The sequence below is a fragment of the Filicampus tigris genome, chromosome 22 (genome assembly GCF_054856515.1).
Source record: "Filicampus tigris isolate MCC_2025a chromosome 22, RoL_Ftig_1.0, whole genome shotgun sequence".
In the NCBI taxonomy this organism is placed as follows: Eukaryota; Metazoa; Chordata; class Actinopteri; order Syngnathiformes; family Syngnathidae; genus Filicampus; species Filicampus tigris.
In genome coordinates, this window is record NC_141238.1 from 6328169 (window position 1) to 6339779 (window position 11611).

The following is an 11611-nucleotide window of genomic DNA, read 5'->3' on the forward strand; positions in this document are numbered from 1 at the left end:
TTCACTTTTATGTGTTAGTTTTGTACATGTCTTAAAATTTTAGCCTTTACCAAGAAATAAATTCAAGGTTGAGAAAGGTTTTATTGTCAGGCGGATTCGAGGCACCTAAAAATGATTTTGACAACACAGCGGGGTCCTCCGTTTAGCGCCAGTTTGGATTTTGTCCCTCGCTTTGGGAAGAACACCAAGTAAGAAATTCTTAGTTGAACGAGTAAATACGCATGCTTGTACGTATTAGTCACCAAATAATCGTAAAATATCGAAACTAAATACGCTTGGATTCCGTTGAATAATATAGACGACACAAAAGCTGTGAATTTGGCCCATTGGTGGTAACGTACTGTAGCCTATGTTGAATTTAGTGTACTGACCCTATTGTAACTTCATATTATTCCCGTCCCTTTCTCAATGGTGGTTTTTAAATGTGTGAAATGTGCTTTGCCCTGAACAATTAATGTATACTGTACCCGTAATGTTAACTGCCACTTACACTGCGTGTCATTTTGTAGCTTGGCAGCCGTATTCAGGTGAACTGTGCTCTACAATGGATTGTAAGTACTTTCCATTTTATTTTGCATCTTTTCCAGCTTTTCCTCAAAAACTTGCCTGTCAGGGTCATTGAAGACTCTAAACTGTCCATAGGTGTGAGTGAGAATGGTTGTATGTTTCTATCCTGTGATTGGCTGGCCACCCCGTCCAATGTGTACCTCGCTTTTCACATAGTCGGGCTCCATCTCACCTTTGACCCTAACGAGGGCAAGTGGCCTGGAAAATGGATGTATAACGCCTAACAGCAGTCATTTATTTCCTTTCTGTCCAGGCGAAGATGATTTGGACATTTTGACATCCCTAATGGCCGAGAATGAGGGCTGTGGAGAGGAGCAGCATCAGGCCGATGACTTGGATGGCCTTTTTGACAACGATGGCGGGGACGAGTATGAGGAAGGACGGGAGCCGGAGGATGAATTGTCAGAGCTCTTTGGAGATGTAGATGATATCGAAAAAGAAGAGCAAGTAGCTCCCAAAAATAAAAGCAAAGCCAGTGAGAGTCTCAACAGGTCCCAAGAGGAGCTTCAAGGTTTGTGTCCGCGTCGTTTGTCACCGGCCACGCCTCAAGTTGATGTTTTGATTTATTTTGTTCCTTCCATCCTGTTCAGAGGAGTTGAGGCAGATGCAGGAGAAAATGCAGGCATTGCAGAAGCAGCTAGAGGCAAGCCAGAGTGCTTCCTGCTCCCCTTCCTCGGTGAGACCATCAGGGAGCACGCCCACTCCGAAACCGTCGCCCCCCAGCCGGGCCGCCCCCAAGCAAATGGCCGCAAAACCAGTGGCTGTCACTCAGAAGATAAAGAATCAATCTGGTAAAATTATTTCCACTTCACAGAACGCGATTCCAACGTGCGCTAATACACTGTAGTTTTCCCCCAGTTCATTGTCACACATCGCCATGACGATCTGTTTCACTTTAATATCAGTGACGTCCAATCCAGTCAGAGCAGGAAGCCAGAAGGTGCAGGAGTCTTTTGACTTTATCTCCGAGCTGGGCAATGGTGACTCTTTTAAACGCAAAGCCAGAGTGGCCCACCAAAGCAAACCCAGCACTTCACCAGGTAAACCCATCACATGATTGCATGTAATTCATTTTAATGTCTCATTTATCGCGGTACTATTTTTAAAAATATATACATATTTAGTGCTGTCAAACGATTACAATTTTTTAACTACTGTAATTAATCACAACATTTTCCATAATTAATCGCGATTAATCATATTTTTCAACTGCAATTTTTTTTACAAAGCTTGGAACCATTATTTACCTGAGTAAAATCTTGGAATTAAAGGAATAAAAGTATACAGCATTTCGATTCAAAGACTGTGCTAATAGCTTTCTTGGATCCTCGAATACGATTCTTTGCCTGTAAAATACAACAGTTGAACAATACACCAAAGACGTATAACTAATATGGTATTTGAATATGGCTGCGCAGTGTGCTAATTATTTTATATTTTTCCAATGAGCCGTCAAGCAACTTTTTTTTTTTTAAAGTAAAACTACGAAAAAGTCCGTCTTTGCGACAGTGACTCTCCTCTAAGTTTGGCTGCACAGTGAGCGGAGGGAAGTAAATAAAACTGAGTTAACTGAGTTAATTTTTTTTGGTGCTTTATGAAATTTTAATGAATCTGCATAGTTAATGCTTTAATTTTGACAGCCCTAATACATATATATATATATATATATATATATATTTTTTTTTTTCAGAAGCCAGAGTACCATTGGTGGAGATTAAGATGGGAAGCTCCTTCTTGCCCGTGGAAAGCACGAGCAAGGCAGCCACTCGCGAGCGCCCGTCTACAACTTTCCACAGCAGACCCTGCTCGACGACTTCAGCGGGACCGCCTAAACTGGACTCTCTTCCGAAAGACGTGGCCATGGAGAAATACTCCGGGTTGCGGCTCAGGTCAGGACTTTTTAGCAAAGCTTCAATCGGACACACTCAAATCTCTGTTTATTTTTTTCGAAAAATGGTCAGTTTGAAATCCAATGTTTTGCGTTGGCGTTCAGAAAGCCACGCGTTTCGTCCAGCGATATGGACCGCAAGATGGCTGACCGCCGCCTGATCCGCCTGTCGCAAGTGCCGGACCGCCTGCGACGCGAGAAGCTGGAGGATAGCGACTGGGTGACGTTTGGCGTGCTGGTTAGCAAAGCGACGCCGCAAAGCAGCAACAGCGTACGTATCCGCCACCACTTCGTTTTTTTTTTTTTTTTAGATGATGCGTTGGATATTTACGGGCACTTACGCTTGCTTTAACGTTGCTGTGCATGAAGGGTAAAACCTTTAGCATCTGGAAGTTGAACGACCTCCACAACCTGGATGCCTTTGTGTCGCTCTTGCTGTTCGGCGACGTCCACAAGGAGCACTGGAAGACCGAAACGGGCACCGTCATCGGAATCCTCAACCCCAACTCCATGAAACCAAAAGACGGATATGACGGGGTAAGCACAAACCGGCCGTTTTCTTAGCTTTCAATGTTCGTTTACTTCCATGTCGTCACCTCTCAATGACGCTCTTCAGGCTGTTCATTTATGTTTTGCTCGGGAATTGTTCGGATGAAATTTTGCGGTTCCAAAAGCTTTTTATATGATAACACGCAGGTCAGCTTGACAGTGGATCACCCACAGAAGGTGTTGCTGATGGGCGAAGCTCAAGATTACGGCACGTGCAAAGCCATGAAGAAAAATGGAGATCCCTGCTCTCAGCTTGTTAACATGGTAATTCTGTCAATTAGCGATGAAAAGGTACGCTCAGTTCCGCTCATTAGTATTCAGGCCCCTTCAGCATAATAGTCTCGTAATATTTTTTTAGAAACGTTTTTGACATAGCCCAATACATCTGCGTTTTATTTTTTTATTATTATTATTATTTTTTTTTTAAAGGGCTCTATAAATCAAGTTGGTCTGAGTAGTAAAATACACAATTTTACATGAATATGTAAAAATCGGGGCTGTCAAAATGAAACCATTAACTATGGAGATTCATTTCAATTTCATAACGCACTAAATAAAAAAATTAACTCAGTTAACTCAGTTTGATTTACTTCCTGTGGCAGCTCACTGTGCTTGGAGGAGAGTCACCGTCGGAAAGATGGGACTTTTACGCAGTTTTACTTTCAAAAAGTTGCTTGACGGCTTATTGGAGAAATCCAATATAATTTTTTTATTTGTATTTAAAGGTCAAAGAAAGCTATTAGAACAGTCTTTGGATCGAAATATACTTTTATTTCTTTGATTCCAAGATTTTACTCAAGTAAATAACGGTTCCAAGTGTCGTAAAAAAGTTGAAAAATACGATTAATCGCGATTAATTTGGGAAAATGTTGCTATTAATTAGTTTTAAAACTCCTAATCGTTTGACAGCACTATTAAAAATAAGAAAAATGAAAAAAAAGTGTTTTTCACATAAGAGCGACAATATTTAATGTAATTATAAATGAATCACAAATGTTTTAATAAAATAATGTGTTAAAGTGGAAGTCAACCAAACATTTTTTTTTTCAAAAATATGTTCTATGCAGGTCCACTAGTTGAAACATGGCATTTTGATTAATATCACGATTGTGGAATATGAATTAAGCCGCAAAATCCACCCATTTTGTCACTTGAGCATCTGAGCATCCGTGATGTCATTTTCAGTCGACGGAAGTGACAAAATGGCCGCCCCCGGAGATGGCTAAAAAAAGCGGGTGGATTAACTCTTTTTTTTTTTTTTTTTTTCTTTCCCAAAAAACAGAATGCCTTGTTTCCACTATTGAGCCTGCATAGAACATATTCTTGAAAAAAATGTGGGTTGTCTTCCCCTTTCACACATTATTTAATGAAATCATTTTATAATTACATCGCTGTCCTGTGAAAAACTCTCAATTTTTCTCATTTTTACATGAATGGTGTTTCCGCGTTACAGACATCGCATTCATGTGAAAATTAAAAAAAAAAAAACATTCCAAAATTGTAGACCCGTGTTTTTCACAGGACGGCGTACATATTCCAACAAAAGCCCAGCGGCTTAGTTTATTCTTCGAATCAGCTTTGCTATCCCAATTCTTTGAGCTCATTTGAGCCGAGTACGTTTGCCTCCTTCCTCCTGTGTCCAGTACGAGTGCCAGTACTGCCAATATCACGTCAAAGCCCAGTACAAGAAGATGAGCTCCAAGCGCTCCGAGCTGCAGTCGTCCTTCTCCGGAAAGGCGCCCAACAAGGCGAAAGGCGTCAGCCTCAGGGAGCGCATCTGTCAGGACGGCTTCCACTACGGCGGCGTCTCGTCCGCGTCACTGTGAGTCCCGGCCGTGGCTTCTCCTCTCGGGCGACATTGGAAAAACATTTTCCTCATGACATCCATACGGGGGCCGGGGGGGGGGGGGGGCGTGGCGTGCAGATCCGCGTCCAAACCGAAAAAAACAGGACAGACGACCCTGGACAAGCTGTTTGTGAAAGACTCTGCTCGTCACATCCTTCAGGCGAAAATGCTCGGTAAGGCCAGCGGCGGCAAAATCCGTGAGTGAAAATGAAAGCAAAGGGAACTGAAGCGAGAGAGTTGCTTCTGTCCCGTAGCTACGAAGTCTGGCGACGTTTCCAATTGCTCCAATGAATTCAGGGGCTTGATGTCGGTGCCGTCGCCGGGGGCCCTGCAGCTGAGGGAGCACCTGACGCGGGGGCACGCGGCAGGTTGGCCGACGCGCGCAAACCCGTCCCAACCCGCCGGCTCGGCCCCGCTCAAATGTTTTCCCTTGTCCGTCAGTCGGCAGAGACGCGCAAGGGTCTCCCGTTGGGTCCGTCTCGGCGTCGGAGCTTCTGAAGCAGCAGAAGCAAAAACAGAGGGAGTTCCTGCTCAACCGCCGACGGAGGGCGGCGGCCACCGCGGCGCCGTCTTCGCGAGCGGCTCCCGACGCGGCGCAAACGCCCACGCTGGGACGAGGCTTCTCAAAGGGCGAGGACGTCCTCTTCTTTGACGCCGGCCCGCCCCCCGCACGGGCCGCCGCCCCCCCCGGCCTCTCGGCAGCCAAGGTGGCGGCCCTGAAGAAGTTGAGAGCCAAGGGGATGGCGTTGGAGAGGGACGACCCCAACGCTGTCAAGAGGAAGAGGACGAGCAGCGGCCAGATCAGCGCCCGGGTGGAGAAGAGTCTCAGCTCGCCCGACGGTACCCGCACTCGCATGAGCTTTTTTACATTACATGACGAAATGTTACAATGCAAAACTCAAATGCAACTTCTTCAAATGAAAAATTGGACGCTATTATATATGCCAAACTGAATTTCTTCAATGGGATTCATAAAGTATCAATCAATACATATCAATTCATACATGGCAGTGTATCAATAAAATTGAAAAAATATATATATATTTAAAAAGAAATGAAATATATATACAACTATACATGTTTTTTTTTTTTAACTCATTGACTACCATTGACGTATTTAATTGTCTTTTCGCAGTCCAGGAATTCAATCCCAGGAATTTATTTATATATTTATTTCAATTTATTTCTACAAATATTAGGGTAAAAAAAAGTGTTTTAATTTGAATAAATAAATAAAAATCACACCAAAAAAAATCGATGTTAAAAATGTCCCGAGACCCCTTTAGTACGGTGGAAACCCAGTTTTGAATTTTAATTACAGTATTTTTTTTTTTTACATTAATTTAGAAAAAAAAATAATAAAAAAATAATTCAAATTAAAAACGGCACTCTTACAACCTGTTAATTGATGAAAATCCACACTATAGAGAGACCATAGATAAAATATTTGGAATTAGTTTAAAAGCACATTCAAACTTACTCAAATATACTTGCATTTCCCCAAGCGCTTCGACTTCTGAATACGCTCTCTTACGATTCTCCTGCGCAGCTGAGTTTGGGGACGCCGATTTGGAGCCAGCTGAGAAGAAGCAGCGAGATGAGCTCAGCTACATTCGGTCGGAGGAGTTCCAAAAGATCCTCAACGCCAAATCCCTCCATGGAGCCGCCCTGCAGGCGGTACGCCGCCCTCGCACGCACCCGCCTCGATCAAAACTGCTCACATTTAAGCCAAATTGAGACACATTTTCCATATTTCCAATTTTATTTTTGCGCTCCCTCCCCAGGCTGAGTATCAGCTGCAGGAGCAATACTTTGACCCGCTGGTCAAGAAGGAGCAGATGGAGGAGAAAATGAAGGGCATCCGGGAGATGGCGTGTCGTGCTGTTTCCTGTGCAAAGGTCATTTCCGTTTCCACCTCCGGTGTGGGATGAGCGGACAAAAACCGAAGAAGAGCGCCGGCGTCTTCCTGGCTCGGCTGAGGGTCGGTCTTTACGAGTTCTCCTTCCGTCGCTTTCTAGTGCAACTACACCTATTTCAAGCCGGCGGATCGCTGCGTGGGCGAGAATCACCCGCTGCGCTGGCACGACGCCATCAAACGCTTCTTCAAGTGTCCGTGCGGGCAGAGAGCCGTCGCCCTCGACAGACTGCCGCACAAACACTGCAGGTAGGCCACAAGAGATCTTGCTCGATTGCGCTGACGCTTATATCGGTGAAAAAAAAAAAATGGAATTTTGCGGCAAGGCTGTGTTGACATTTGAACTTATTTGTTTTTACCTTTCCAGTAATTGCGGTCTGTTCAAGTGGCAGCGCGATGGAATGCTGAAGGTAAAAGTTCCTCCTGGTTCATTTCAACATTATCGAACGAAAAGGCATCCAATACAAGCTCTTAGTGTATCTTGGTCCGCCAAGATCGTGCAATTCATCGAAATTCAAATGATCCAATGAATTACACGCCGGGATTACAAAATCGTAAAAACGATTATTAATAGGATGTAATGATTCACCCAAGCCCCGATTTGATTCGATTTTCACTTCCCAATTTTCGATTCGTTTCGATTTTTAAAAAATGACTACCGTGCTTGTCTCTGTGCACTAGTGTGGTTCTGCAGCCATCCACAAACGCAATACGCAATGTTTGGCGCAAGAGCATCATTTGCATAATCTACTCATTCAAAATTCATCTGGAATGAAAAAACGTACCAAGACATCATTTTCATGAATTTAATCAAGACGATTTTTTTCGATTAATCGGGGCGAATTGATTTTAGATCGATTTTCGATTCATCGTTACATCCCTAATTGTTAATGTGCATTTATACCTAACGCACTATGAAATCATACTTGACTTCATACATTTGCACCTTCTTTTATTTTATAATAACTAATTTTGTTTGGTCCAAAAGGAACATCATTATATTGTTTCAAAGAATTGTATTTTTTTACAACGAAACTTTTTCTTGTTTTGTACCAAAAAAATAAGTGATTGTTTGAATAGTTGTGATTTCAATTATTACCAAAATAATCGTGATAAATATTTTTTTTCCCATAACCGAGCAGCCCTGCAAGATCTGCACTTTATAAAGATGATATTGCGTCAGTCCAAAGTCAGCATCGTTATTTGCCTCTCTCGTTTTGGATGGCTTTCGATTTTTTTTTATTTTTTTTTGTCCGTGTTCTTTCCGTTTCGTCCATCTGCGTTTGGGCCAAAGCAGGGATGAAATTGCCTCTTTCTCCCACAGGAGAAAACAGGACCAAAGATCGGGGGAGAGCTTCTGAAGCCGCGAGGGGAAGAGCACGGAAGGTTCCTCAACAGCTTAAAGTAGAAACAATTTTACCGATTTTATTTTATGCTGGCGAATTTTAATGCTGTTCACCAACTGATCATGGCAGAAATTAAAGTGATGATTTACACATTGAAAGTTTTAGGGTGTTCCCTTTTAATATTATTTCACTTGTGCCCCAGGTGGTTGTTTATGTACTTTAAAAAAAAATGTGGAAGAACACTCAGGTTGGCAATTTATTCGATTATGTCGATATGTATTCATCTTTCACTTTGGCTGGTTGAAAGCTGCTAAGTTGATCACTTTTCCCTCCGCAAGCAAATGAAATGCGATTCTCGTCTTCTGTGAGAAGACAAAAAAAAAAAAAAAAAATCCCTTCTCTAATCTTCTCCAGGTGTTGGGGCTCACGCCAGCCTCGAAGTCTCAGGTGGTATCTCGGCACTTTTTAACAGGACAACATCAGCTTTTCGCAATTACAGAGCGCTTCTTGGCATTTCTCCTTCCACTTTTTCCGATCTGGAATTTATTTCAGCCTGATGACTTGAGCAGCTCGCCGCCTCTTCGCTATTATTCCATGCCGCCGTGCCTTCCCGTTTGAATACTCCAAATTCCTGACGGTGCTGTGTCGTGTGCTAAATACATCAGTACGTAAGAGTCCATTGAAGCCGCCGCCGTTTCCCCTCTCGCGAAATCGAGCGAATGTAAAGATTTAACTAGTTGTTACTAATGCCTCCGGCTAACAATAATGGTAACGTTTTATTAAGCTTGTACGTGCATGGAAAAAGCAGTTAAAACAAGCATGCGTTACGTAGTATTTCCTTTATTTGTTCAGCGTGTACAATGTAAAAAAAAAACAAACAAAAAAAAAACAATTGTACACAATGCATAAAACTGGCTTGGTGCCCTGTTTTTTTTTAAGCTATTTGAAAATACATGGTTGACTTTAGCTTCGAACACTCTTAGTGAAACCAGTGATATCGAGGGTAACGCCCGTCATAGTTGTACTCTCGAACTTGCTCTTGTTTCTCCCTCGTTCTTTCCCGTTGCTCTGCATTTAAAGGGGGGGGGAAACATTCAAATTAGTCAAACGTAGCGACAACAGCGCAAAGGATGATATGACAATTATTGAGAAAAAGGAAACTATTTAAAATAGTGATGTCAAGCGATTCACATTTTGTAACTAATTAATCGCAAAATTTTCCATAATTGATCGCGATTAATCGTATGTTTTAACTACTATTTTTTACGAAGCTTGGAACCGTTATTTACTTGAGTAAAATCTTGGAATTAATGTGCAAAATTTCGATTCAAAGACTGTCCTAATATCTTTCTTTGATTCCTCGAGTACGATTTTTTTTCCTGTAAAATACAGTAGTTGAACGATACACCAATGACGTACAACTAATATAGTATTTGAATTTGTTTTTGCGAAATGTGCAAATTATTATGGATTTCTCCAATGAGCCGTCGAGCAACTTTTCCAAGTAAAACTACGTAAAAGTCCGTCTTTGTCAGCTGCTACAAGAAGTAAATAAAACTGAGTTAATTTTTTTAGTGCGTTTTCAAACTTAAATTAATCTCCATAGTTAATGCTTTAACTTTTGACAGCCCTAATTTAAAAGTATGGCATCATATCTAATACAATTTGTAAATGAGTATAATGATCTAATTTTGTATTATTTAACTATGATAATTTTTACGCAATATTTAGGCTACAAGAGGGGTATTATACTATTGTGAAATAAGGCTGATTGATTTTGAAAATTGCAAATCCTCCCCCTCAATATTGCGATTTAATATGCGATTCTTTTATTTCTATTCCCGTGTATAAGTAAACTAATCTTTATTACAAGAATCGATATCAATTTTATGATGTCGAAACATTTTGGCTTTGTTACCAATTATCACCCCCGTGTGACATCTTGATCTCGGATCCCTACGACGTGACGTTAACGCATTTACCGGTACGATCCTCTTCGGCGTAGTTCTCGTACTCTGTGCGTTGCTCCTCGTTGTGCTCCCTCCGCCGCTCCGAGTTCACCCGGTGCACCCTCTGCTCGGCTGGAAACACACGGCAACCACACGCGTGTTCTATGTCACTGGCGTTGCGAGACTGCGCCACACTACCCCGTGACTCCTTCTGCAGGCTAGTGATGACTATTCAACGGGGCTTCTGTCGGATGACACGATACTTGATTGACTTAGCAGCCATCCCTGATCTTTTTTCGTCCGTATATCCCCACGTCATCCTTTTTATATAATTCTGTTTAACTCATTCACTGCCGGACATTTCCAGACCCTCTTTTACCCTAACGTTTGAAAACGTATTAAAAAATATAAATAAATGAATTCCTGGGATTGAATGGCTGGACTGTGAAAAGACGAGTAAAACCGTCAAAGGCAGTGAATGAGTTAATATGATATATTGGATGTTACTAATGTTTTGCTTTTCCCATTTGCATGCCTGTCAACTTATACGTTTTCCCCAGTATTTTCTGTTTTTTTTTTTATCATTTCAAATTGTGTACGCCGTATAACAATTTTTATACGGGCGGGGGTGGAAATTAACTCAGTGCGACTCACCAAGCTGCTCGTAGTATCTCACCGAGCGGCGACTGCGGCGTTTGAAAAAGCTAGCGGCGTCCGCCTCGGGCATGAACACAGGTGGCGTGGCCTCTGAGGGGTCAAAGTTCAGCAGGTTAGCCACAGTCGTGGGGGAAATAATGAGGTCATGTATTTAGCGAGTATCACCTTTGACATCTGCCGGTTTGGAGTCGGCCGCACTTTCGCCGACACTGCAAACTAAGAAAAAAACTTTTTTTTTTTTTTTTTTTTTACCTCAACAGGCTGCTTCATATGATCAGTTAAATGTCTTTCGTTGTGGTGAAGCAGCATGTGACTCAAGGTAAGGGCTTGAAAATATTTTCCCCCCTTTTTTTAAGTTTCACGCCGCAGTGCCAAAATGACTCAGCCATAGATGATAAAGAATAAATGAGCATTTTTAACCATATCATCAATTCTTACTTATAAATACTCCGGATTTGCATCAAGCCTGAAATGCAAAAAAAAAAAAAAAGAAGACATCTTGGAAGGTAAGAAATGTTTTTTTCCTCCCAAATATTTTGTCAGCTGCTCTGAATCACCCCGCTTCCCCCCCCGATTAACAGACGGTACTCACAAGTGAGGATGAGGAGGGTGGTGAGGCAAGACAGAGCGAAGACCGGACTTCGGGACATCTCGGCGAGCGGGAACAGAATGTCAACAAAACTTCACGGCACTTCGATCAACTCTGGTGGCCGATGTGCGGAGAAAAGTAAGAAGGGCGGATGAGGGGAGGGGGGGAGGAAAGTGGGAGGAGTCAGGAGGGACTGGATGCATTTTTTTAGCTGACCCAATATTTTTTGATGGGGCTCTCTGCGGACTTTTTTTTTGTGTACATATTTTTTTCTCACACAAACATGCAAGACTATTTCTACATAA

The 11611-nt window shown here is 42.3% G+C and overlaps 2 protein-coding genes across 3 annotated transcripts; one reads left to right on the forward strand and one right to left on the reverse strand.

Moving 5' to 3' along the window:
• Positions 1-86: 86 nt before the first annotated feature.
• Positions 87-8269, forward strand: mcm10 (minichromosome maintenance 10 replication initiation factor). Of its 2 annotated transcripts, none has more exons than XM_086021746.1 (18): positions 87-188; positions 510-551; positions 821-1078; positions 1158-1358; positions 1473-1607; positions 2258-2456; positions 2561-2726; positions 2825-2992; positions 3152-3268; positions 4648-4826; positions 4929-5023; positions 5105-5218; positions 5292-5690; positions 6400-6527; positions 6635-6748; positions 6869-7014; positions 7133-7175; positions 8090-8269. In XM_086021746.1, the coding sequence occupies exons 2-18, from the start codon at positions 545-547 to the stop codon at positions 8171-8173; spliced, it is 2553 nt and encodes an 850-aa protein (XP_085877872.1). In that variant the 5' UTR covers positions 87-188; positions 510-544; the 3' UTR covers positions 8174-8269. The 2 variants fall into 2 exon arrangements, with proteins under 2 accessions (XP_085877872.1, XP_085877873.1); XM_086021747.1 differs by having other exon boundaries at positions 146-227.
• A 662-nt stretch (positions 8270-8931) lies between these two features.
• Positions 8932-11423, reverse strand: ucmaa (upper zone of growth plate and cartilage matrix associated a). Its single transcript, XM_086021764.1, has 5 exons — positions 11310-11423; positions 10883-10933; positions 10715-10807; positions 10094-10192; positions 8932-9179 (listed from the first exon to the last, which is right to left on the reverse strand). Exons 1-5 carry the CDS (start codon positions 11365-11367, stop codon positions 9091-9093), a joined length of 390 nt encoding a protein of 129 aa, XP_085877890.1. The 5' UTR covers positions 11368-11423; the 3' UTR covers positions 8932-9090.
• Positions 11424-11611: the final 188 nt, after the last annotated feature.

What these genes read in the sequence shown, in the direction of transcription:
- mcm10 (XM_086021746.1), top strand. An exon ending in CAAACCCAGCACTTCACCAG is followed by an intron (nt 1,608 to 2,257) that starts GTAAACCCATCA and finishes TTTTTTTTTCAG; the next exon opens with AAGCCAGAGTACCATTGGTG. An exon ending in ATGGAGCCGCCCTGCAGGCG is followed by an intron (nt 6,528 to 6,634) that starts GTACGCCGCCCT and finishes CTCCCTCCCCAG; the next exon opens with GCTGAGTATCAGCTGCAGGA.
- ucmaa (XM_086021764.1), bottom strand. Translation starts at nt 11,367, where the DNA reads ATGTCCCGAAGTCCGGTCTTCGCTCTGTCTTGCCTCACCACCCTCCTC. An exon ending in CAAACCGGCAGATGTCAAAG is followed by an intron (nt 10,808 to 10,882) that starts GTGATACTCGCT and finishes TTGACCCCTCAG; the next exon opens with AGGCCACGCCACCTGTGTTC. An exon ending in CGCCGAAGAGGATCGTACCG is followed by an intron (nt 9,180 to 10,093) that starts GTAAATGCGTTA and finishes CTTTAAATGCAG; the next exon opens with AGCAACGGGAAAGAACGAGG.